This window comes from Myxine glutinosa, chromosome 10, assembly GCF_964187855.1.
Source record: "Myxine glutinosa chromosome 10, kmMyxGlut1.1, whole genome shotgun sequence".
In the NCBI taxonomy this organism is placed as follows: domain Eukaryota; kingdom Metazoa; phylum Chordata; class Myxini; order Myxiniformes; family Myxinidae; genus Myxine; species Myxine glutinosa.
Window position 1 is genome coordinate 16,333,538 of NC_136270.1, and position 26,114 is coordinate 16,359,651.

At 44.0% G+C, this 26,114-nt stretch overlaps 1 protein-coding gene across 5 annotated transcripts in view; it reads left to right on the forward strand.

The window, feature by feature from the left end:
* TNFAIP8 (TNF alpha induced protein 8) overlaps window positions 1–18,323 on the forward strand; it is a 46,152-nt gene extending 27,829 nt beyond the window's left edge. For 3 of the 5 annotated variants that reach the window (XM_068126938.2, XM_068126939.2, XM_068126937.2), the window contains exons 2-3: window positions 14,600–14,820; window positions 15,035–18,323. In XM_068126938.2, coding sequence (XP_067983039.1) covers window positions 14,602–14,820; window positions 15,035–15,388 — 573 coding nt within the window. In that variant the 5' untranslated portion in view covers window positions 14,600–14,601 and the 3' untranslated portion in view covers window positions 15,389–18,323. Of the gene's footprint in view, window positions 1–12,061; window positions 12,204–12,575; window positions 12,875–14,599; window positions 14,821–15,034 lie in introns of those variants that run through there. The other 2 variants (XM_068126936.2, XM_068126935.2) reach the window with 2 other exon arrangements.
* Window positions 18,324–26,114: the final 7,791 nt, after the last annotated feature.

Consider the following 26,114-nt stretch of genomic DNA (forward strand, 5'->3'; position numbering starts at 1 on the left):
CTAAAATACCCTGAAGACCCAAAAGACCCCAAGGATCCAAAAGACCCAAACAACCCCGAGGACCAAAATGACCCAGAGGACCCAAACTACCCCAAGGACCCAGAAGACCCCAAGGACTCTGAAGACCCAAAAGACCCTGTATACTGTTGAAGACACATAAGACCATGAAGACCCCAAGGACTCTTAAGACCCAAAAGACTGAAAAGACACTGAAGACCCAATGGACTCCAAAGACCCTGAAGACCCAATGGGCCCCAAACACCCTGAAGACCCAAAAGACACTGAAGACTGTTAAATACCCAAAATACCACAAAGACCCCAAAAAATCGTCAAGACCCAAAAATACCCCAAAGACCTTTAAAGACCACTAAACAGCCAAAAGACCCTGAATACCCAAAATACCCCAAAGACCCAAGTGACCCCGAGGACACAAAAGACCCCAAGGGCACAAAAGACCCCAAGGACACAAAAGACCCCAAGGTCACAAAAGACCCCAAGGATTTTGAAGACACAAAAGAAGAGTACTTATGCCTCTTACATTGGAATTGTAGACTGTGGCTTGCAAACTGAGCCTCATTGTCGGTGTACAGAAGCGGTATTTTTTAAATCACAATAAATGCAAGGCACAGGGAGGTGAAATTTACTGCACGTGATGTGCAATGTGCGCCGAGTAAAACGAGTGTTCATTTACGTCTGTAGGACGTCTAATCTATCTATAATTCCAGTAATCTCTGTGTGTGTGTATGCGACCGCTGTTTCTCGACAACTACCGGTCCGATATACTTTAAACTTGCCAGGTATATTGCTGGGGACCCGAGGATGTGCCTTTTCAAGGTTTCATATTAATCGGACAATTACTTACCGAGCTATGTCCAAAAAACGATTCAACCAATCAGAGAGCAGCGAGCTATCGCGTGTGCCGAATGTGGCGAACACACTCTGCCTCGGACGGCACATTTGAGAGCGTATTCATTTATTTCACGTTGGCAAACTATGTTGCCGTTAAACTATGTTTTAAAACTAATTAAAACTATTTTGCGATTCATCGTAACTGCGATTCGTAACTGCCGTTCGCTTTGGCTTTGCGAATGGACCAAACCATTTCATGTAAATAGAGGGGGGGGATTGTCACCGTACTCGCAAGCCGTTCGCTTTGGACCAAACCATTTCATGTAAATAGAGGGGGGGGATATAATTTTAGATATAGATATAGTACGGGCATGCCCTAGTCTATCTATAATTCCAGTAATCTCTGTGTGTGTGTATGCGACCGCTGTTTCTCGACAACTACCGGTCCGATATACTTGAAACTTGCCAGGTATATTGCTGGGGACCTGAGGATGTGCCTTTTCAAGGTTTCATATTAATCGGACAAGTAGTTACCGAGCTATGTCCAAAAAACGATTCAACCAATCAGAGAGCAGCGAGCTATCACGTGTGCCGAACGTGGCGAACACACTCTGCCTCGGACGGCACATTTGAGAGCGTATTCATTTATTTCACGTTGGCAAACTATGTTGGCGTTAAACTATGTTTTAAAACTAATTAAAACTACTTTGCGATTCATCGTAACTGCGATTCGTAACTGCCGTTCGCTTTGGCTTTGCGAATGGACCAAACCATTTCATGTAAATAGAGGGGGGGGATTGTCACCGGACTCGCAAGCCGTTCGCTTTGGCTTTGCGAATGAACCAAACCATTTCATGTAAATAGAGGGGGGGGATATAATTTTAGATATATATATAGTACGGGCATGCCCTAGTCTATCTATAATTCCAGTAATCTCTGTGTGTCTGTATGCGACCGCTGTTTCTCGACAACTACCGGTCCGATATACTTGAAACTTGCCAGGTATATTGCTGGGGACCCGAGGATGTGCCTTTTCAAGGTTTGAAATTAATCGGACAAGTGGTTCCCAAGGTATGGTCACCGTACTCGCAAGCCGTTCGCTTTGGCTTTGCGAATGGACCAAACCATTTCATGTAAATAGAGGGGGGGGGGGGGGTTCTGTGGTCGTTACTGCCACGTGGTTTCTTGCGAATGGACCAAACCATTTCATGTAAATAGAGGGGGGGGGGTTCTGTGGTCGTTACTGCCACGTGGTTTCAAAGTTTTTTTTTGTTGTTGTTGTTTGCACGCATGTTTTTTTGCACGCACGTACGGGCAAGCACGTACGGGCAAGCACGTACGTGCGGGCACGCCCTAGTAATAAATAAAGATGATATAAGTCAGGAGACGACGATGGTTCACGAGCGAGCGGTATTCAATGACAAAGGACGGACCGAAACAGGCCCCGACAGGCCAGGCCCGGAAATGTCAAAACGAAAGTTACTGACCTTGAAATGAGATAGAAAATAATGTATAATCAGTTATGAGGTTAGTTAGCTACACCATACCGAAAATTCGGTGAAAATGAAATGAACAAAAAAAAACAAAAAAAAATTGAGCTCCGTGGGGCTAGACACATGACATTGGCCTAACCAAATATCGAAACCCCTGTCAGATTCCACCAAACCCCTCGGAGAAGATGTAGCTTGAACTCGATTACCCCCTAAAAAGACATATTTTTTGGGCGTGGCTCCGCCCACAATGGGCGCAATACGCCCACTCTCGGCAGGACTACATCATGATATCAACCTCCCACCCAAGTTTCATCAAGATCAGATGATATCATCGGGTAGTTATGCTGCGGACAGACACACACACAGACACACACACAGACACACACACAGACAGACGCACACACATGACGAATATAGTGGTCACCTGATAACTCGTGAACCAATAAGCACCGCTGACACAAGGCCCAGACTTCAGACTTTGGCATGCTCACCCGGCTGTGCGGTCAAAAACTGTTCCAACTCGTCATTTTTGACGGGCTTTATACTAGTACACAAATATTCTCCATGACAGGCTCGTGAGCACATTGGACAGAGTGTTAGCTAAAGTATTTGCAGAAGGTAATACAGTATCCATTAAAGTGTATTTGTATTTTATCAGCTTCATGATGATATACGTCTATCCAAAATAACTCAAATTGAAAAGGAAAAATCAAACTTCCACTTCAGTTTGCTTTTTAGAATTACAAATTGATGTCCATAATAATAAATTTCACAAAAAATTATTTGATAAACGAGATGCTTTTCCATTCCACGTTATATGAATGCCTTTCTTAAATAAAAACATTTCTAAAAAGCTATTCTATGGTATGGATGCAGGTGAAACTAAAAAGCATCTAAAAATGCAAAGCCTGTCCGCATCTGTTTGTATTCAGATGTCTTCTTCTTCTTCATATGCTCAAAATAACGAAAACAGTTTTTTTTTAAATACAAAATGAATATTGATGATTTTACGCAACCTTGACGTTTGACCTTTTGATCTAAAAAAAACAATCAGCTTGTAGCTTTTGATGGGTGGGCCAATTCAGTGACACAATATGCCAATTCTTTAAATTTCAGGTCAATCGGGTGAAAATTGGTGATTTTACGCAACCTTGACCTTTGACCTTTTGGTCTAAAAAAAATCCCAGCTTCTAGCTTTTTATTGGTGAACCAATTCAGTGACCCGATATGCAATTTCTTTAAATTTCAGGTCAATCAGGTGAAAATTGGCGATTTTACTCAACCTTGACCTTCGACCTTTTGATCTAAAAAAAACAATCAGTTTCAAGCTTTTCATTGGTGAACCAATTCAGTGACCCAATCTGCAAATTATTAAATTTTCAGGTCAATCGTATGAAAATTGACGATTTCATGTGACGCTGACCTTTGACCTTTTGACCAAATTATTAATTTGCCTTCTCCATATTCTCATAATAAAGCTTTGTTGAAAATTTGATGACAAAACTCAAATGGTAAATTGAAATTTCAGGTCAATTGGATGAAAATTTATGATTTTAGGTGATGCTGACCTTTGACCTTTTGAACAAATTATGAATTTGTCTTCTCCATATTATCATAATAAAGCTTTGTTGAAAATTTGATGACAAAACTCAAATGGTAAAAAGTTACAGCCTGGACACACACACACACACACACACACACACACACACACACACACACACACACACACACACACACACACACACACACACACGTGATTATAATACCGCAGGGGACATGTTAATTAGTAAAATACAATATGAATTGTAAAAATATTATTCATGAGATATTTATATAAAATACAGTACATTATTAAAAATAAATATACTACAATTTTTTAAAACATTTTCAGTGGTTGTTCGGAGACGGTAACATAAAAAACCGTTTTCAGTGACTGTTTGAATATTTGAAAAAGCAGTTTGATCCAGAGGTAAGTGGTGTGGTTGTGTTGGTTGGTGGACATATTGTATTTAAGGTAAGATGTGCATGATTTAAATGCATTATCATATAATGGAATGTGTCAGGAGAGTTATAACTTTGTGATAATACATTAAATCATTTTAACGATAAAAGTTTCGTTCGTGATGTTGCATTGATGGGTTGACTGACTGCCTGGAGGCCACTGAGGTCGTGGATCTACTGATGAAGGTAATCTATTGATGTGGATCCATAACCGAGATTGTGGATCCACTATTTGGAGAGATCCTCGGCTGGAAGGATCGAAATACCGAGGAAGAACGGTGCCCTGCTGATGATCCGTGCAGTCGGGAAACTAGTCAATTGCTTACAGGTTAAGGTCCTTACTTTAGGTACAATATTGCTTACAGGTTAAGGTCCTTACTTTAGGTACAATATTGCTTACAGGTTAAGGTCCTTACTTTAGGTACAATATTGCTTACAGGTTAAGGTCCTTACTTTAGGTACAATATTGCTTACAGGTTAAGGTCCTTACTTTAGGTACAATATTGCTTACAGGTTAAGGTTCTTGCTTTAGGTAGGGGAACTATTTTTGAGGTTTACAATTTAAATAAAGTTGAATATGGGATGTTGTGAAATTAACATCATTTATAGCAATCCATTAAATTATTTGTATTTAAGTTTAGGAAGAACCAATAATGTACAATTAATAAAATGCCTTTGAAATAAGAGAAATAAGAATTGAAAATTATAAGAGATAGAATTGTGAGGAACAAAAATAAAAAACAAGGTGTGTGTGTGTGTGTGTGTGTGTGTGTGTGTGTGTGTGTGTGTGTGTGTGTGTGTGTGTGTGTGTGTGTGTGTGTGTGTGTGTGTGTGTGTGTGTGTGTGTGTGTGTGTGTGTTTGTGTAAGAGAGAGAGACAGAATTGTGAGGAACAGAAATGAAAAAAACGAGATGTGTGTGAGAGACAGACTGAGACAGCAATTAATGCCTTCCTCCGGGAACCATAATAATACTATTTTAACTCCACAGCATAACGTCTTAGCAGTAAGAACACTGCATTGGCAGTTGTCAGGCCAGAGGTTGTTGGATCAAATCTGTCTTGAGGTACCAGAATTAGGTCTTAAGGTCATGATGAAAGGTTTGGATTATCATGGTGTCGGAGCATTTTTATACATGCTCTAAGACTCATGGAAAAGCTTGGACACCGAGCTAGTACAAGAAGTATTAATGACAATATCACTTTCAGATTGTCAGTAAAAACTCAATAGTTCATTAGTAACCTTTTGGTTAAGGGATAATCTGCCAGTTCCAACCTCTCTTTAGCTTAAAACTATGGGGTCCTGCATAGGGCTGGATATAAGCATATATAATTACTAAGGGACATTATGACCGGAGCTCCAGACAAGTCTGACCTTGTAGATGTGCAAGCCTCACCCTGTGGTCAGGTGTTGGGATATACCAGGAATGACCAATGTTCCAGGGTATGATATCAAGACGTCGGTTGCAGATATTGTGCTCTACGCATGCAAAGCGTTCAATCCGTGACAATGCGTTAAAATACTTCTTTTCTTCTTTTTTTGGATGCATGGCCGAGGCTCGTGGAAAAGCTAGAGCAGAAAGGAAGTGAATAAAATGGAAAGGGGGAAACACCAATAGTAGAGTAGAAGTGAGAGTGCGATCAAGGGAGGGGGAGACAGACATGTGGGGGGTAAACAAGTTGAATGAACACACAGGAAGGGGAAAGAGTGGATGAAACAGAAAAGGAACGAACCACCTGACGACTAACAAATAAAAAGAGGTGAGGCAGAGAGGGGTCGGGGGAGATCACAATAACCTGGAAAAATGGGGCACTTGGGAATGGGGTCATCTGGGGTAGAAGAGATCATGAGTATGGGTGGGGGATGATCTGAGGTAGTGAGTGGTGAACAGCTGTCTTTAAACCCTGGAGGGAGGAATAGGACCGAACAGACTGGGGAAGTTGGTTCCAAAGGTTGAGAGGAATGAGGAACAAATGAGTGGAGGTGAGCAGTGAGCGATGGATTTTGGGAGTTTAACCAGAAGAGGGTTAGTTACTCACTGACCGTGTGCTTTTATGATTGGGATATGCCAGGTAAAGGCTTGGTCTGGAGTATAATGTCCTTACTCTTTGTCTATTACAAGGAAAAACAGATGCAGAGAAACGGAATTCTATCTATCAGGTCTGTGCCATGTCTTATGGCATCCACAGACAACATTTCTCTCACAATGTCCTTGCTCAACACTGATTTATGCATCTGAATGAGTTTTGACCAATCTATTTTCAAAAAAAGTTTCAAATATTTTTCTTTGTTTGGGTTTGTGTGTGTATCACAAAATAGACTGCACCTTGTTTTCCCTGGCTATTGTTGATCATCATCGTTACCAACAACAACAACAACAACAACAACAACAACGTGTTTTAAGGCCATTTTCCCTGCTAGAGCAGGGGTTAGCCTTGCGGTCCCCATGACAATCTTCTCCAATTTGCCCTATTTTCTGCATCTCCCCTTGTTAACCCCCTTGCCCGCATTTCTTCTTCCACCATCTTTAGCCAAGTCTTTCTCGGTCTTCCCCGTCCTCTACTTCCTTCTACATTCATTTCCATCACTCTTCTCAACCAGTCACTTTCATCCTTCCTCAACACATGACCAAACCATCTCAACCTGTTCCTCTTCACAGCATCAATCACAGGCTCGATTCCCATCATCTTTCGCAATTCATCATTTGTCTTCCTCTCTCTCAACGATACTCCGCACATCCGTCGAACCATTCGCATTTCCACTCTTTCCAACCTTCGTTGCTGCTCTACGTTCATTACCCATGTCTCGCTCTCATAAATCATAACACTTCTCACACATGCAGCATACACCTTTCCCTTCAGCTTCAACGACACTCCCCTCATCATCAGCACGCCACTCAGTTCCCGAAACTTCTTCCATGCACATCTCACTCTCGCAACCGTTGCCGAGTCTGATCCACCTTCTCCATTCAGCATGTCTCCGAGGTAGCAAAATGTTTTCACACCTTCCAGCTTCACGCCGTCTCCAAGATCCAACTCAACATTTCCTCCATCTGCAGCTCCCTCTGTGCACACCTTACATTTGAATGTAGCTGCCACACTGGTTAATGACCCTCTCAGACCACTACATTTTTGATGAACCCACTCAGCGCACATTGTACATTGAATGGAGTTCACTCCGACACCCTTCCTACACACAGCACAGGGCCACTTCCCAGTTCTTTCCACCTCACCACATGCTTTACCACTTGCCATCACCTTCGTATTTCCGATATTCACCTTCAGACCTTTTGTCTCCATACATTCCTTCCACTTGTTCATCTTTTCCTTCAGTCCATCCATACTTTCTGCAATCAACACCAGATCACCTGCATACAACAACTCCCACGGTAAACCCTCCTTTACGTTCTGAGCCAGCACCTCCATCACAGCTACAAATAGTAGTGGACTTAGTACCGACCCCTGATGCACTCCCACCTTCACCTCAAACTCACCACTGTTCCCGTCCTTCGTCCTTACAGCTGTGCGCGCTCTTTTGTACATTGCCATCACTACTCTGATCAACCATTCCTCCACTCCTAACTTCCTCAATGCCCATGTCAATACTTTGCGTGGAACCCTATCGAATGCTTTCTCCAGATCAACAAACCCAAGAAACAACTTCTTCCTCTTCTCCATGTACATCTCCTGCAACTGCCTCACAATGAAAAGTGCGTCTGTCGTTCCTCTTCCTGGCATAAATCCAAACTGCATTTCGTCGATCTTCACTTTCTTCCTTATCCTCCTCTCCAACACCCTTTCCAATACCTACATTCCATGCTCCAATAACTTTATCGCTCGGTACGAGCCACACTCCAGAGGGTCACCTTTCCCCTTGTATGGAGGGACGAGGGTACTCAGTTCCCAATCCACTGGAATGCGGCCTTCTTTCACCACCAGATTACAGATCTCTGTCATTCTCTTCACACCCCAACTTCCTGCTGCCTTCAACATATCTCCCACAACTCCCGTCAGCCCTCCCGCTTTTCTACCCTTCATTGCTTTTATCGCTTCCTCAACTTCCTTCTCAGTTATCTTCTCTGCCGTTCCTAAAACTGGGTTACTCTCTATGTTGCCATCCCATTCATTATCTGTATTCAACAGCATTTCCATATATCTTTTCCATCTTCCTTTAATTCCATCTGGGTCGACAACGATTTGTCCCACTTCATCCTTCAAGCAACTCACCCCCATCACATCACACCTCTCTTTCGCTATCTGCTTTGCAATCCTGAATGCTGCTTTCTGACCCTCTTCCGAATCCAAGCGTTCTCCGAACATTTTCCTACATGCCTCCTGCGCCTTTGCTACCTCTTTCTTTGCAGCCTTCCTGGCTGCCTTATAACTTTCATGCTCTGCTGTTTCTGCTCCCGTACCCTTCGCCTTCTGCCACGCCTTGAACTTCTTCCTCTTATCGTCAATCCTCTTTCCAACTTCATCATCCCACCACCATGTTTCCGAGTGCCTCGGTGGTCCTTTTGTCCATCCACATACCTCACCAACGGCTCCCAACAGACTAGCTTTCATTTCCATCCAACCACTTTCAAGCTCAACGACATCATCCTCGACCCTACTCAGCCTCTCTTTTAATGCCTCCCTTACTGTCACCTCTTTCAACCTCCACACCTTCATTCTCGGTTGGTACTTCACCTGCCGAGCTCTCCTCGCACCTTTCACCCTTATGTCGCAGACAACCAAGTGGTGCTGTGAAACAGCCTCCTCCCCCGGGATCACCTTTGTGTCCCAGAGGTGCCCCCTATCTCGCCTACGCACCATCAGGTAGTGAACGGTTGTCGTCGACCCACCTGAAGTGTATGTAACAAGCTTATTATCCTCTTTCTGGAACTGAGTATTACAAATCAACAAATCAGCTCCATCAGCAAACTCCAAAATCCTTTCACCTTCTCCATTTCTCACACCATATCCGTAACCCCCATGAACTCCGTCAAAACCATCCATACTCCTTTCCACATGTCCATTTAGGTCTCCTCCTACCACAACAACTTCCTCATCTTTCACGTTTTCCATCAGCTTCTCTATCGCACACCAGAACTTGTCCTTCTCTTCATCGCTTCGACCAACCTGCGGAGCATATCCCGAGATGACGTTCACCAAGAGCTTTCCAATCATCATTTTCACCATCATCAACCTATCACTCACTCTAGTCACACTCACCACACTGTCTACAAACTCCTCAGAAAACAGGACACCAACACCATTCACACTCTCCAGGCACCCTTGCCACATAAACTTGTATTTCTGTCCCTGCCTACCCTTCACCATTCTCACACCACTTCCCTGCCATCTCGTCTCTTGCACACAACATATGTCCACTCTTCTTCTGACCAATACTTCCACCACTTCTCCTGATCTCCCTGTCATTGTCCCTACATTCCATGTCCCAAACCTCAGAAACCGATCTCCACTTCGGGCTGTACCCTGCCCATATGTAATTGTAATTGTCATGGTTCTCTTTTTGAGGCAATGTTTTTATGGCCGGATGCCCTTCCTGACGCCAACCCTCTTAGTCGTCTCTTACGACACGCAGGGATACGGTGTACCTATTCTAATCCAGGGTACATACTGGGAAACGTTTAAAACATGGAAATTCTGGGGGGGGGGAGAGGGCGGCGTCACACCTCCATCACCTCCATCACAGCTACAAATAGTAGTGGGCTTAGTACCGACCCCTGATGCACTCCCACCTTCACCTCAAACTCACCACTGTTCCCGTCCTTCGTCCTTACAGCTGTGCGCGCTCTTTCGTACATTGCCATCACTACTCTGATCAACCATTCCTCCACTCCTAACTTCCTCAATGCCCATGTCAATACTTCGCATGGAACCCTATCGAATGCTTTCTCCAGATCAACACACCCAAGAAACAACTTCTTCCTCTTCTCCATGTACTTCTCCTGCAACTGCCTCACAATAAAGAGCGCGTCTGTCGTTCCTCTTCCTGGCATAAATCCAAACTGCATTTCGTCGCTCTTCACCTTCTTCCTTATCCTCCTCTCCAACACCCTTTCCAATACCTTCATTCCATGCTGGTGTCATCATCACTAAGCCAGCCAATTTCATTCCACTGCAGGATGACAGTCTCCGCCATGTTGACGGTCACTTTGTGATGCCCCGTGCTGCCTGCGAATCATGGGAATCAAACCCAGAACAGATCTGCATGTGTGCTATATTTGCACCATCATGCCTGGCCTATAGTCGGATGCTACCTCTGGTTGCTTATCTAAGCTTCTTTTCAATTATTGCACGCGAAGCGAAAAGCGGGGTTAGGCAATTGGTTCATCTCTGTCTGTCTGTTTGTCTTATCATCTATGATCGTCACTTTATGATCGAGGAACAACTTATCTAAATTGAATGTTATATTTTGAACACGAATCAGAATTCTCGAGTTGATGATTAATGTATGTGTATTTAGCACCTAGTTGCTGGTTTGCTTTCTGAGGGTAGTGGTTATTTATGCCGCTGATGCAATGCCTTCTGTACATTATGGCAACAATTCATCATTTTGACCAGTGCACCTGCATGCAATGATGTACTCTTTTTTTTTTTGGTGAGGTTGGTGGCATATTTGGTGGTGAGGTGGTGGCACCGTGGCATATTTGAGGTCCACCAGCAATCACAGTACTAACTAACAGGACCGCCAGCTTAAAGCCCCATTTGAAGGGACAGAGTACTGTCCGATGCACCACCTGGCCTGTGAAACCCCATGATGAGATTTTATAGTCGGGTCCGGAATTTAACTTTGATTAAACAGCGCAAAGCCTCTGCGCTATCTTGGCCTTTTAAACCAGTCAACCTTTACCCTCGCGATATTTTGTCCGCGAAGCTTTAGTATTAGTTATTTAAATGGTGCAAAGCCTTTTCCAAGGTTGCATGTGATGTAATAGCAGAAATTTCCATGTCCTGAAACAAACAGTTTTGTCTGCCCAATGCATGTTCATAAATTTACCTTTAATGCTTCCTTTGAAGCAGAGCTGAGCTATTAGAGGTGGAGGTTTCAGAGGGAGGGATGTGTGGAGGACACAGGTTTTCCAGCATGGTGTGTGCCAACCAGCCTGGGATCATATGTGCCAACCTTTTAATTTCAGTCTTGTGTGCCAACCAGTTTGGGATTGGCAAAAAGGCCTTTTGTAACTTGCTTACTCTGATGCTGGCACGGCACGGTCATCATCAAGGATGAGATAATGCTCCACTATTTCATTGGGGGAAGTTTCTGGGAAAATGAGGTTGGTTTGCTCTCCACCCCTCAGTGTCCTAGTTTTTCCTACATAAATAGGGACATGACATGATAAGTACAGAAACAATGACAACATATGACGGAATTAACAGAGGACTCGGAAAGTCTTTTTCCTTTGATTTTTTTTTTTTTAACCATTGTCTCTCTGATTAGCAGAGCTTAGATAAACACTACTTTTTATCCATTCTCTTCTTCTTCTTCCCTTTATTCCTCATATGATTACAGATTATTAGGCCAAATAGCTGTGTATATGTAATTGGTGATGAGCATTTCTCTTCCCATTTCACATTAAATAAATTTTTTTTGTTCAATCTGTATGCTAGCTCTGTGTGAAGATAGCCGTGACCTTTCTTTCTCAATAGCAACTTCTGTTTACTTGTGCTTTCCCTTGTCTTGTCCTCACTATTAAAACCCACTCATTCTGCACCTGTTCATGACACATTTACTTGCACAGTTTATTGTGTTGGAGCTGCTTCCCAGACAACAACCACATTCTGAGAAAGGAAGCATTGTAACTCGGAGTCGAGGCATCCCCAAGAAGACCGGATTACTTGCTACCTGCAGTCCAGGTTGGAATTTGTAATTTGTTCAGGGTGTCAGCTCGTCACCTTCAGCATGTTCATGGAAGTTAGGAGTGGAGGAATGGTTGATCAGAGTAGTGATGGCAATGTACGAGAGAGCGCGCACAGCTGTAAGGACGGGAACAGTGGTGAGTTTGAGGTGAAGGTGGGAGTGCATCAGGGGTCGGTACTAAGTCCACTACTATTTGTAGCTGTGATGGAGGTGCTGGCTCGGAACGTAAAGGAGGGTGTACCGTGGGAGTTGTATGCAGATGATCTGGTGTTAATTGCGGAAAGTATGGTTGGACTGCAGGAGAAGATGAACAAGTGGAAGGAATGTATGGAGACAAAAGGTCTGAAGGTGAATATCGGAAAAACGAAGGTGATGGCGAGTGGTAAAGCATGTGGTGAGGTGGAAAGAACTGGGAAGTGGCTGTGTGCTGTGTGCAAGAAGGGTGGCGGAGTGAATTCCATTCAAGGTACAATGTGCGCTGAGTGGGTTCATCAAAAATGTAGTGGTCTGAGAGGGTCATTAACCAGTGTGGCAGCTGCATTCAAGTGTAAGGTGTGCACAGAGGGAGCTGCAGATGGAGGAAATGTTGAATTGGATCTTGGAGACGGCGAGAAGCTGGAAGGTGTGAAAACATTTTGCTACCTCGGAGACATGCTGAATGGAGAAGGTGGATCAGACTCGGCAACGGTTGCTAGAGTGAGATGTGCATGGAAGAGCTTTCGGGAACTGAGTGACATGCTGATGATGAGGGGAGTGTCGTTGAAGCTGAAGGGAAAGGTGTATGCTGCATGTGTGAGAAGTGTTATAATTTATGGGAGCGAGACATGGGTAATGAACGTAGAACAGCAACGAAGACTGGAAAGGGTGGAAATGCGAATGGTTCGGTGGATGTGTGGAGTATTGTTGAGAGAGAAAAAAACACCTTTCAGACGCCATTTTTCCCCGCAAGCGGGGGTTGGCCTTTTTCGGGGACCGTGGTTGTTGTTGTTTTTTGGTCCCCTTTTTGAAGCAATGTTTTATGGCCGGATGCCCTTCCTGCCGCCAACCCTTTTTGTCGCCTTTTTACGACAAACAGGGAATTACCAGTGAACTGGTACTCAATTTGCCGACCTCGGAAGGATGACAGGCTGAGTCAACCCCCCTGGCGTTAATTCAGCTATCGACCGGGATTTGAACCCAGGATCCTAGGATCCTAAGCTGGCACCCTAGCCGCTAGCCCAACACCAGGGTTGAGAGAGGAAGACAAATGATGAATTGCGAAAGATGATGGGAATAGAGCCTGTGATTGGTGCTGTGAAGAGGAACAGGTTGAGATGGTTTGGTCATGTGTTGAGGAAGGATGAAAGTGACTGGTTGAGAACAGTGATGGAAATGAATGTAGAAGGAAGTAGAGGACGGGGAAGACCGAGAAAGACTTGGCTAAAGATGGTGGAAGAAGAAATGCGGGCAAGGGGAGATGCAGAAAATAGGGCAAAATGGAGAAGATTGTCATGGGGACCGCAAGGCTAACCCCCACTCTAGCAGGGAAAATGGCCTTAAAATGCCTGTTGTTTGTTGTTGTCAGCTCGTCACAAAAAAACACCGTGGGGTCTTTGACATCCACCAACAACCAGTGCTGACCATTGAATGGCCGGCACACAAATTGATGCCACGTCCTACTGTATTTGGGAAACACCAGGGTGGCATTGTATAGTCGAGTTGAGTTTCAAACCCAGGCTAGACCGCTCAGAGGCAAGTGTACGTATTTCTAGGTTATCCTGCCAGCCAGTATTATGTACAGTCGACTTTTGACAAGTCGATTATTAAAAATAGCACCACTGGACCTGCAGCTTATGTGGACCCTGGCCTAATGTTGTAACCCAAATTTGCTAGCATTCTGACTGGTGGGTCTGGAGAAGAACATTTTTGAAGAACATGTGTGTCACTATGTCTGGTACACTGTGTGTGTGTGTGTGTGTGTGTGTGTGTGTGTGTGTGTGTGTGTGTGTGTGTGTGTGTGTGTGTGTGTGTGTGTGTGTGTGTGTGTCACTATGTCCTGTACTGTGTGTGTGTGTGTGTGTGTATGTGTATGTGTTTATACATGTGTATGTATGTATATATATATCTGCTCCATATGGATGGATGATGGGGAAAAATATGTCTAATATCGAACGATTTCACTCGAGACTAATATTTGTCAAGACAAAGTCAGCAAAACGATTCGTATCGTTACCGATTGTGCTGCACACATTGTCTCTGACGTGGTTTCACATATGATCCAATGTTCTTTCTATGATAATTATCTACTGTACCAATAATCACTTTGACTTGTTCAAAACGATGTCTCAATATATTGATGATTCTCAGGTCATGATTATAACATTGATTGGTATTTATGAACCTTGACCCACAGAGATGGCTGGCACCACAGAGAACTTCAGCTCAAAGAGCTTGGCGTTGAAGGCCCAAAAGAAGATTCTCAGTGGGATGGCATCGCGCGGCGCCGCTAATCTTGTCGTGGACGACGTCACGGGCTCTGTGCTCGACGAGTTATACCGACTGTTACGGGGACACTTGAACAGTCGAAAAGAAGCAGAAAAGGTCATTAAGGACATCATCAAGATTGTCGTGAAGGTGAGGAATGTGTGTGTAAGTTGAGTCATCAATATGTACCTTCAGCTTTTAAAAACTGGGCAAGTTCATTGTCCCTTGTTGGCTGGGCATGGAACAAAGACCACATATTTTCGTGGATGTTTTTTGAAGATCTGAGAGCTCTGGCTTTTGCAGCATCAATCCTTGTGTCCTCCTACATGTCACCTCCCCGCCCCCCTCACCATAACCCTCTCAGGTTGGGGTGCTGTCCCTGCACAACCAGTTTTCCACAGAGGAAATGGCAGTTGCACGGCGGTTCAAGACCCTATTTCATCAATTAGCGATGACGGTGGTCACCTTTTATCGAGTAGAATTCACCTTCGATCGGACTGTGTTGATGAAGCACCTGGAGACTTGCAAGGGTCTGCTGCACAAACTCATTGAGAATCACCTCTCGGCAAAGTCCCATGGGCGCGTAGACCACGTCTTTGGTCGCCTCTCTGACGCTGGTTTTCTAACAGCCGTGTACACGCCGGACAGTCCGTTGTGCCCTGCACTTAGCCGTCTTTGCGACGGCCTTGATAAGCTATTGGATGACGACGTCATCTGATTGGGTGTTTCCGATCCTCCATTCCCACTCTCCCTCTCCCGCCCTTTCCCTTTTTCTTTATAACACCCTGTGGTATGATTTATCGCAGTTTTTTTTGTTTTGTTTTTCCATCTCCACTAACCTCATCGCAACTGCACAATCACTACTCATAGGGGTTTGGTCTGGATCACAGTTGACAACAATGATGCCTTCAATGGTAATTAATCCATTTTACGATGGAATTGATACTTTGTAGCTCTGTAATCTTTCACGGTTTGACCATTAATCTTCCTTTTGTGCAGCTTGTGGTTATATTGGCTCTCTCTTCTTTCTCGCTCTCGCTCTCGCTCTCTCTCTCGCTCTCTCTCTCTCGCTCTCGCTCTTGCTCTCGCTCTCGCTCTCTCTCTCGCTCTCTCTCTCGCTCTCTCTCTCGCTCTCGCTCTCTCTCTCGCTCTCTCTCATTCACTGCTTCCTCGTTTGGACTTGATATCTTGTCCATCGGTGTACAGGTATAAAAGGATTGAAAGAGCATGAGTTCTGGTATAATATCAGCTCGCCCTGCGTCCTCTCCTTTTCCCTCCATAATTTGCCGTGGTACTCTGTTCCGGTCCTCCTGTGATTGGTGGTCAAACAGCACTTGGTTGGATCGACAAGGTTTTGCTAAAAGTTACTTTTTTTTTTTTTTCTTTGCACCCACTTCCCATGATTTGTTGTTATCTATTGTATTTGTTTCTGTTTTTTTATTTTGTATTTCAATTCCTCATTCCAACTGCACCATCCCAATACCGCGCTAGCTTCGGTTCCATTAGGATGAAAGTGAGCCAAACCACGAACCACCCGATTGCCATTTACACTTGCCATCTTGTATTCTTTTAAAACTTTGCACATTTGCTGAAGCATGAGCAAACAAAAATGAAGAGCTTGTAGAATATCGAGGACCTTTGTTGAAATTGAGACCACTCGATTGGCATAACGGGACGTGGGAGACACTCGGGAGAGGTGGGTGGGCGTTGAGTGCAAGAGGAAATGCATTTTGGGATAGTGAGGACAATTTGACATATCATATCAGGCCTGGACTTGTACAAAAAGCCTTTCGTATTGGTTAAAAAGAAATCACCCCTTAACCGTGAGACTTTCTCAAATGTACTTTGTTGCACGTGTTCGTTGTTTTTCACGGTTCATTTTTTTCTGCCTTTTCACTGAGTTGGGGCTGGGTGGAGAGTGGAGAGAGCTGAGGACAGAGGGATGTGGAGGAGTATAGTGGGCAAGGAAGGGAAGAAACTTGGTACTGGTGAACCACACCCCTTATAAAGGGAAGAGAAGAAAAAGATTTATTTCTTGTTTATTTGTAAGTTGTACAGTATACTTGATTTGCAGATTGCATTACAAAGTTTGATGAATCCTTTTTTCTTTTTTTTTAACATAATCCACATGCATTTGAATTCCCATACATTGTATACAATCTATCACCTATTGGAATGCACGGTTGAGATTCCTCAACTCAACTGCCCAATGGAGCAATCGTAGCAGTCGTAACAGTGTTACCCTTCTCTATCTACCCCTTCATCTACCACTGCCAAACCCATCCGTTGCTTTGAAATGTGTACGAGTTGTAAATTTTACAGAAATGGAAGGACCTCCGTTATATGGCATCTGGTTTTTTTTTTTTGTTATTTCTCAGTCATCCCATTTAGCTCAACTCCCTCATTCTGTGACCTTTTCATTCCAGGTACATCTTAAAACATTTGAGCCACCTGGACGGGGTTGGTTGATTAGTGTTGATATTCTGAGTGCCCTCGTCATTATGACAACCTTTCTTGTGGGTGTTCCTCGGCCTTCCTTGTCTGACCTCTTTATAAACATAATTTCGAGGTATTTCTAAATTATTATAAACGATAACAATATTTTTTGAATTGTACACAATAACAATGCTTATCCAATTTTAACAAATAATTGTTTTTGTCCGATGATTCTTTTTTTTTTTTTTTTTTTGCAGTGTTTGAGGCTTTTGGATCCGATTTGTTTTCGTGTTAACGTTAAAGTGGATAGTTGGAGTGATTTTACAGATGGCAACCGACCAGTGCTAGCAGACGGGTCTTCTGGCTTGATGTCCTTCCAATGGATGTGTACGAGTTGTTGTGCGCCTTGCTGATGTGCGCCTTGCACGTGAATCACCAAGATGACAGTATATAGCTGGCTCGGGATTCTAACCGAGCTAGACAGCTCAGAGGGGAGTACGCATGCCTCTATGCCATCCTGCCAGGCCTGATGGCTGACAGCTAAGGACGAGTCACGGAAGGCCACTTTTTTAGGTTACCTTCAGACAGCCAACTTAGGCCGATTTACGGTCTAATTGTTTAAACATCCCGATAGGGTTTTGGATTTCATTGATAGTTTTGCGCTCCGTGCCATTCCCGTTCTCGATAACTCCATGAATACGTACCTCTTTGTTTTGGATTTAATTCAGTTCTTTTGTTGTTGTTTTGTTTTGAACAAAATCGGTTTAAGTTTATCATTCTGATATTCTTTGCACTATACAAAAATTTGTAAATAGCACTTTGTGTTAACAATGGACCAATAAAGGACACGTTTATCGAGTTGGCCCTTCAGCATTTCTGGGGTACAGTCCTTAATAAATATATAAAAACTGGAAATATATTAACTTGGATACAGGAAGCTGAGATTCTTCAACATGCCCTGGGAGTCACAAGTGATCACCTTTTGCTATTTTTGCGCCCTTTATTTTGCCCCTGCACGCATTTCATGATCTTTTGAAAAAGTTCAACAATATGGGATTGTAAATCCATGACTGTGCAACAACAATGGTTCTGGTGGTTGATTGTTTGTGCTGCAGTTTCCTGTATCTTTATTAATTTCATTTCTGTAGGGATGCCCATACTAACGGCACTTGTGTTGTAATCTTGATACTGATCATTGCCATAAAGATGGAAGTACAGGTTTTTTGTTGTGGTTGTTGTTGTTAAATTTTATTCATAATGATGTTTATATATGTGGTATTTTTACCACGGGCTTCTGATATATGCATATATTAGCAGAAGCCCATCGTAAAAATACCACAATATTTTATAAAGTAAAAAAGGAAGCCTTTTATTATTGCGCTGGTTGAAGGAGCTCAAAAATGGGAGGTTACATACAGGTAGTGGACAAAAAATAATGGAAACATCTGGGCAAATGAGAAACACGAAGCAATGGCTTCTACCCTTGTGTTAATTAAGCAAATTACATCCCAGCATGCTTAGGATCATATATAAAATTGCTGCACAAGCCTGGCTTCTAATAATGATGAGCATGGCTGCTGCAAAAGGAGACCACCTAATGCCTCCATCAACAGAGCACGTGTGTCACCCAATGGTTTGATAAGCATGTACTTATGTTATCTATATGTCATGGCCTTCTCAGCCACCAGATCTGAACCCAGTCGATTTATTTAAGCAACATTCTGGAATGACATTTGAGACAGCCTTTTCCTCCTCCATCAAACAGGTGTGAGTTGATTGACTTTCGCATGGACGATTGCCGCATCCCTTCTCCAGAATTACAGACGCTGGTGGACACTATGCCACGGCACATACCGGCCGCACATGGTGGCCCAATGCCCCACTAAGTGACTTTACATTGGTGATTACATTTCTTTTGTCCACTACCTGTATTTTTTAACGGCAAAGAAAAAAATGTTTTTGGGATCGATTGATGCAGCGGTCTGTTGTCCATACACTGCCTGGGTTAAAATAATTTTGCCTGATTGAAAAACAATTTTCTCATTGGTTTGGAATAATTTGCACCAACGTTTACTTAATATTTTTTTCTCTGAGGCGTGTTTCCATATTCTGCGGGGGGTGGGGGGGGGGGGGGGGGGTAGAGGCAAACAGACAACATTACCATAAGAATGTGTCTGTCTGTCTTTGTGTCACCATTTTTCTCATATGGCCAAACGGATCTCCGTCAAACTTTCAGATGTTCATCAGTGTGTGCTGGGGAGTGTTTTCGGCAAAAATATTTTGCAAAAAAAAAAGTTGCATTTTTATTTTATTGCTTAAGCCTTTGTAGCTAGCTATATGAGAGGTAATACTAGTACCCGACTGCAAAGCCGCAATGAGCCGGCGAAGCCAAAGCCTCTTGCCACTATTTTACCCATCACGATGGCATCAGTGGGTTAGGTAGTTGGTAGTAGGTAGGTGTAGCAGGTACCGTACCTGGTAAGACTTGGTAAAAGAGTAGAGCAGACAGTCCTCCCCAATACCTACATACAATAAATGTCACAAGAAGCTTAAGGAAGTAACTATACAATGTGCTAGCTTAGGGCCTATTTTAAGAAATTTTAACTGGGCTTAATATACGTTTTCACAGTATGTGTGTAGTCTTCTAACTTCAGTCGCTGTCAGGACTGGTTCTCTCCGGGCACTGCGGCTTCCTCCACCAGAAGAAGTTAGCTTGCAGTAAGATCAGTGCCGACAGATCAGACGATAGCGCCGTTTCAACCGCAATGTGTGACTGTCGTTAATCAAACCGTGTCGATGGCGCTGATTGGCTGACCTAAGCTGATCGCTGATTGGTCAGCTCACAAAATTTCGCAAATTCAGACCTAAAATTACACCATTTGCATTCTGGATGAGATTAAAATTGATAAAATTTACTTCTTGATTAATTCGGTGAATTCCGAATGCGGTCTGCATTCGGTCTCAACTTCGGATATTTCCGGCCGTGAAAAACTATTCCCTACGGCCGCGAGATTTCTAAACAATAATTCTTCGTCAATTTTAGAATATTTGATGCCGTTTTCAGCCTCCGAAACGCGTAATAAGCTTTTTTGAAGTATTTTTTCAAATTCTCGAATCTCATTGGTTCCGGTGTTTGGTGACGATTTTCGTTTAAGATAACCAGGCCCGTGCGGGCCGAGGTTGGTCTTAAAGTATTTTAATTACAAATTAGAGGTGCATAAGAATGTGAATCAAACAAAGACGGGTGAAACAAACTCCTATGGAACTTTTTCAAATTTGTTATGCATACTTCTGCATCCGCAAGATGGTGGCCTCCATTGAGCGATTTGGTGCGTCAAAGCTTCAAAATTCTCAAGCCAAGGGATCCAGCATAATCTGTTTTTTCAACATAATCCGTACGCGTTCATTGACAACGCCGGCTATTAAATGATCCATTACCACATTTCTTTGTGGGTGTAGGGAAGTGTTTTAGACCCCTCCTGCCCCGCCCCAACCCACCCACCCCAACCCACCCACAACAATATAGAAATTTTTTTTTTTAGATTTCTTCAAAATGCCAACAGGACCAGAACATTAATGGGCAACACTATGTACCCCAGCTAGTATGTATGTATGTATGGATGTATATATATACAGGGTGAGTCAAAAGTAGCGCCCGATTTCTGTTTTTTCGGCTGTCAGATTCTTTCTGGGATGTCATGTTGTTAATAATTGTCGGGTATAATTGTTGTTAATAATGTTGTTGTTAACAATAATTGTTAATAATAAATAATTGTTAATAAATAGAAATCGGGTGCTACTTTTGATTCACCCTATATATATATATATATATATATATATATATATATATATATATATATATATATATTTACCCTTTCATCTAATCAAAAAAGTCAGGTGTACTCGGTAAGCATACGCCTCAAATGCCAAACTACCACATAACAGTGCAGCATTGTCCAAAATGTCACAATAAGACAGTTATACAGCATATGATGACCATATACAGTGTTCCATCAGGAATTAGAATTGTCATAAAATGTAACTCCGTGATCCCTCAAAGTGCCACCACGATCGGTGCAGCGCTCACACGTGAACAGAAGAGCAGGCTCCAGTGCCTTCAGAAAGTATTCACACTCCTTGACTTTTTCACATTTTGTTGTGTTACAGCCTGAATTTAAAATGGATTAAATTTAGATTTTCTTTTGTCACTGATCCACACAAAATACCCCATTATGTCAAAATGCAATTATTTTTTAGAAAGTTTTACAAATTAATTTAAAATGAAATACAGAACTTTCTAATTTGCATAAGTATTCAACCCCATGAGTTAATACTTTATAGAAGTGCCTTTGGCAGCGATTTATATCTTCGAGTCTTCTTGGGTATGTCTGTATCAGCTTTGTACATCTGGATTTGGGGGGTTTCTCCCATTCTCCTTGCAGATTTGCTCAAGTTGGATGGGGAGTGTTGGTGAACAGCAATCTTCACGTCTTTCCACAGATTCTCAATGGGATTCAAGTCTGGGCTTTGGCTGGGGCACTCAAGGGCTTTCACATTCTTATTCTGAAGCCATTCCAGTGTTGCTTTGGCTGTATGCTTCGGGTCATTGTCCTGTTGGAACGTAAATCTTTGCCACAGTCTTTGGCCTTTTGCACTCTGAAGCAGGTTCTCAGCAAAGATTTGCCTGTATTTGGCTCCATCCATTGTTCCCTCTATCCTTACAAGTCTCCCAAGTCCCTGCCGCTAAAAAGCATCCCCATAGCCTGATGCTGCCACCACCATGCTTCATGATAGGAATTGTGTGAGATGGATGATGAGCTGTGCTCGGTTACCATCAGACATAGTGCTTTGCCTTCAGGCAAGTCCAGCAACTTGCAATTTATCACCATTCCATGATCTTTTCTACCCCCATTCATCCACCCCCTTCAAATTCCGTTTTCTTTTCTGAACGTCCTTGTAGTGTCCATCTTGTTTATCCCGTGTGCCCGCCCAGCCCTTTCCCTTCCACAGATCTCCCTATGCCCCTGTTATCTACTGTTGTTGTGCTTCCCTCTCTCTTCCCCTCTTGTCTCCCGCTCCCTTTATTATATGTTCTATGTGTTGGCTCTTGGACGAGCCTCGACTTAGTATAAAAACCACCTTTAGAGGCCATTTTTCCCCGCAAAGCGGGGGTTGGCCTTTTCGGGGACCGTGGTAGTTGTTGTTTTTTGGTCCCCTTTTTGAAGCAATGTTTTACGGCCGGATGCCCTTCCTGACGCCAACCCTTTTTGCCGCCTTCAACGACAAACAGGGAATTACCAGTGAACTGGTACTCAATTAGCCGACCTCGGAAGGATGACAGGCTGAGTCAACCCCCCTGGCATTAATTCGGCGATCGACCGAGATTCGAACCCAGGATCCTAGGATCCTAAGCCGGCACCCTAGCCGCTAGCCCAACACCAGGGTTGTAGTATACAAATACAGTTGTAGTTGACTTTGTAGTTGTAGTTGACTTAGTATACAAAAAAAAAATCAATTTTTGTCTCATCAGGCCACAGAATATTTTGCCTCATGCTCTGAGTCTTTCATGTACCTTTTTTCCGAACTCCAGGCATGCTGTCATGTGCCTTTCTCTCAGGAGTGGCTTTCATCTGGCCACTCTCCCATAAAGCGTAGATTTATGAAGTGCTACAAAGAGTGTTGCCCTTCCGGCCGGTTCTCCCATCTCATCCAAAGAACTCTGTCGTTCTGTCAGTTTTTTTTTTGTTTGTTTTTTTTCTTCTTACTGAATCGAGGCTCGTGAAAGAGCTAACATTTATTTCACAACCAAATCAACCAGACAAACAAAATATATAAAAAGAGGGAGTGGAAGACAAGATGGGGAGAGAAGGGGAAGCACACAAACATAACATTTGAGAGCAGGGAGATGTGTGGGAGGGAGGGGGCTTGGGGGGAGGAGGCGTGGGAAGGGGGGGGGGGGTGGGAGAAGTATAAAACACAAGGACACCAAGGACTTCCAGAACAGAAGTTGGTATTTCAAAAAAGTGGATTTGGGGTGAAATTAGCGGGGGTAGAAAAGATCAAGGTTTTGGATGGGGGAAGATAAGAGATGGTGGTGAACAGCTGTTTTAAAGACCTGGAGGGTGGAGTGGGATTGAAGAGAGTGAGGGAGTTTGTTCCAGAGGCGGGAGAAAAGAGGAATGAAGGAGTGAAGGTGAGCAGAGAGTCTTGATTTTGGCAGTTTAACCATAAGAGGGTTGCAGGCAGATCTTGTGCGACCTGTAGGAATATTTGGGGGACAGAGCCCAGAGAGAGCTGGGGGGCAAGGCCAGAGAGGAGTGGGTAGAAGACGGAAAGACCACCAACCTGCCTGCGGTGAGTGAGTGAAAGGCCCTTGGAGTTAGCTTCATCACGCGAGATTCCAATGATTCTGAACGCTTTGGTTTCAACAGCGTGAAGACGAGCTAGGTGTGAGACAGGAGCACCAGCCCAGAGGGGAGAGCAGTATTCCATTGAGCTGTGGATGAAAGCCTTGTATGTGGTGAGGAGCTCAGGTGTGTCAAGGAAGGACTTCGCACGGCGGAGGATGCCCAGTCGGCGACTGGCTTTGGAGGCCAGATTTGAAATGTGGTTTTCCCAGGAAAGATCATGGCAGATAGTGAGACCCAAAAGCTTGAGTGACAGAACTTCTTGGAGAGGATTATTCAGAAAGTGGATGGGAGGGTTGTCCAGTCGGTCTTTTCGGAGAGACATCGTAAGAATGTGAGATTTGTCAGGATTGAAAGACATGTTCCACTTGTTTGACCAGTCTGATTTTGTCCAAGTCTGCAGAGAGTGAGGAGGCTGCAGACTGCTGATCTGAGGGATGAGGAATGGAGTGACAGAGTGTAGAGTCATCAGCAAAGAGATAGAGAGGATTTTCAAGGGAGTCAGAGAGATCATTGATGAAGACCAGAAAAAGCACAGGGCCCAGAACACTGCCTTGGGGAACTCCAGCCTGAACAGGAAGAGGAGATGAGAGAAACCCATTCAGGGCCACACGTTGACTACGACTAGAGAGGAAGTCCGCCAGCCATGCGTGGAGATTTCCATGGATACCAAAGGAGGAGAGTTTGGTGAGCAGAGCGGGGTGCCAGACCGTATCAAAGGCACGTTATATGTCAAGGGAGACAGCTCTAATTTCCTGTTTGGCATTGAGGACCTCCATCCATTGTTGAGAAAGCAGAAGCAGCATGTCCAGAGTAGAGTGACCAGGTCTGAAACCAAATTGATGAGCAGAGACCAAGCCATTGGAGAAGAGGAAAGATTTCATATCCGAAGCAATGATGGAATCCATGACTTTGCTGATAATTGGGAGAAGGCTGATTGGTCTGTAGTTGCTAGGATCTGTTTTTGCACCTTTTTTGTGCAAAGCGGTGATGTTGGCTGATTTCCAAGCAGATCGCAGATGACCTTGAGCAAAAGAGAGGGTGAAGAGAACAGAGAGAGGGATTGAAAGAGCGGAAGAACAGGATTTTAGGACCCGTGGGCTGATGCCGTCGGGTCCAGTTGCAGAATCAGAGTCGAGGGTTGACAGAAATTTTTCCACCTTGTCAGGAGGAAAGGACACCGAGTCCAGGAGCAGGTGGGTACAGAGAGGGATGGGTTTGGGACACAAGATTTAGAGGCAAACACAGAGTTGAGGCATTCAGCTTTTTCACGTGCGGAGTCAGCTGTGTAGCCGTTTGAGGTGAGGGAGGGGATGGAGGGGGAACAAACACCAGAAACAGATTTGACCAGACGCCACCAGGATTTGGAACAGGGAGACAGATAAGAGAGTTCGGTCTTGAGAACGGAGAGATATTGTTTCCTGGCTCTCCTGAGGGTGGACACACACTTGTTTCGGGCTTTGTGAAAGGAAATGAGATTTCCTTCCGTTGGATTTGCTTTCCAGGAGACGAAAGCAAGTTGATTCTGGGCAACAGCCTCACCACAAGATTCTGTGTACCATGGACGGGAGGAAGGGTATGACAACTGAAGACGAGATGGGATAAATCTGTGCATGAGAGAGAGCAATTTACTTTGGAAGAATTCCCAGGATGAGTTGATGTCAGAGGCGGTAGAGATGGGAGACCAGTCCAGATGATTGATGGCTGCTTGAAGACCGTACCAGTTGGCCTGAGTGAAATGCCAGATACGTCGACGCTGAGGAGGCTCTCTGAGAATGGTCAGAGAGATGTCCACTTTAACAAGCACATGATCAGATGAGCCGATTGGAGCAGAAGAAGAGCAGCAGACATTTTCAGAGAAGTTAGTCATAACCAAGTCCAGAAGAGAAGATGCTCGGTTGACTGAGATCCGGGTCGGGAAATTGACAGATTGTGTCAGTCCCAGTGAGTCGCAGAAGTCCTTTGCTGAAGAGCCATGGCTGGTGAGAGAGGTACCCACACCCAGCCAACTGGCATGGTGACAATTGAAATCGCCACATATGAGGAAGAGAGAGTTGGGATGGATAGATAGAAGTTGGTCCATATTATCAGACAGCGAGATGTAGATGGAGTCATCACTGTTTGGTGGACGGTACAACACACATATGAACAAAAGGTGGGAGCAAAGGGGATGCCGTAGCCAAAGGTATGCCTGGGGGTGAGGTGGAGAGAGGGCAGTGCAGGGCGAGTGAGGAAGAGTTTTTTTATAAAGATAGCAACCCCACCTCCAGGACGAGGCTCAGGTCTATCTTACCGGAGGAGGGAGTAACCTGGGAGAGATACCAAGGAATCAGAGACATCATGAAGGAGGAAAGTTTGTTAAGCAGATCACATCTGGTTTGTCAGAAGCAACCTGTATGGAGAGATCAGTCAAGTTTGAGCGAATTTCCCAGATGTTTGAGGTCCATACCGTTAATGAAGAGGAAGGGGGAGCATCGGATACAGAACAGGGGGGGGGAGAGGTAGGGAGAGCTGTTGAAGGTGTGTCAGAGATTTCAGAATAGCTTGGAGAAAGGGAAGAATGGGGTGGACAAAAGGTTTGATGGTGATTGGGTGAGGCAC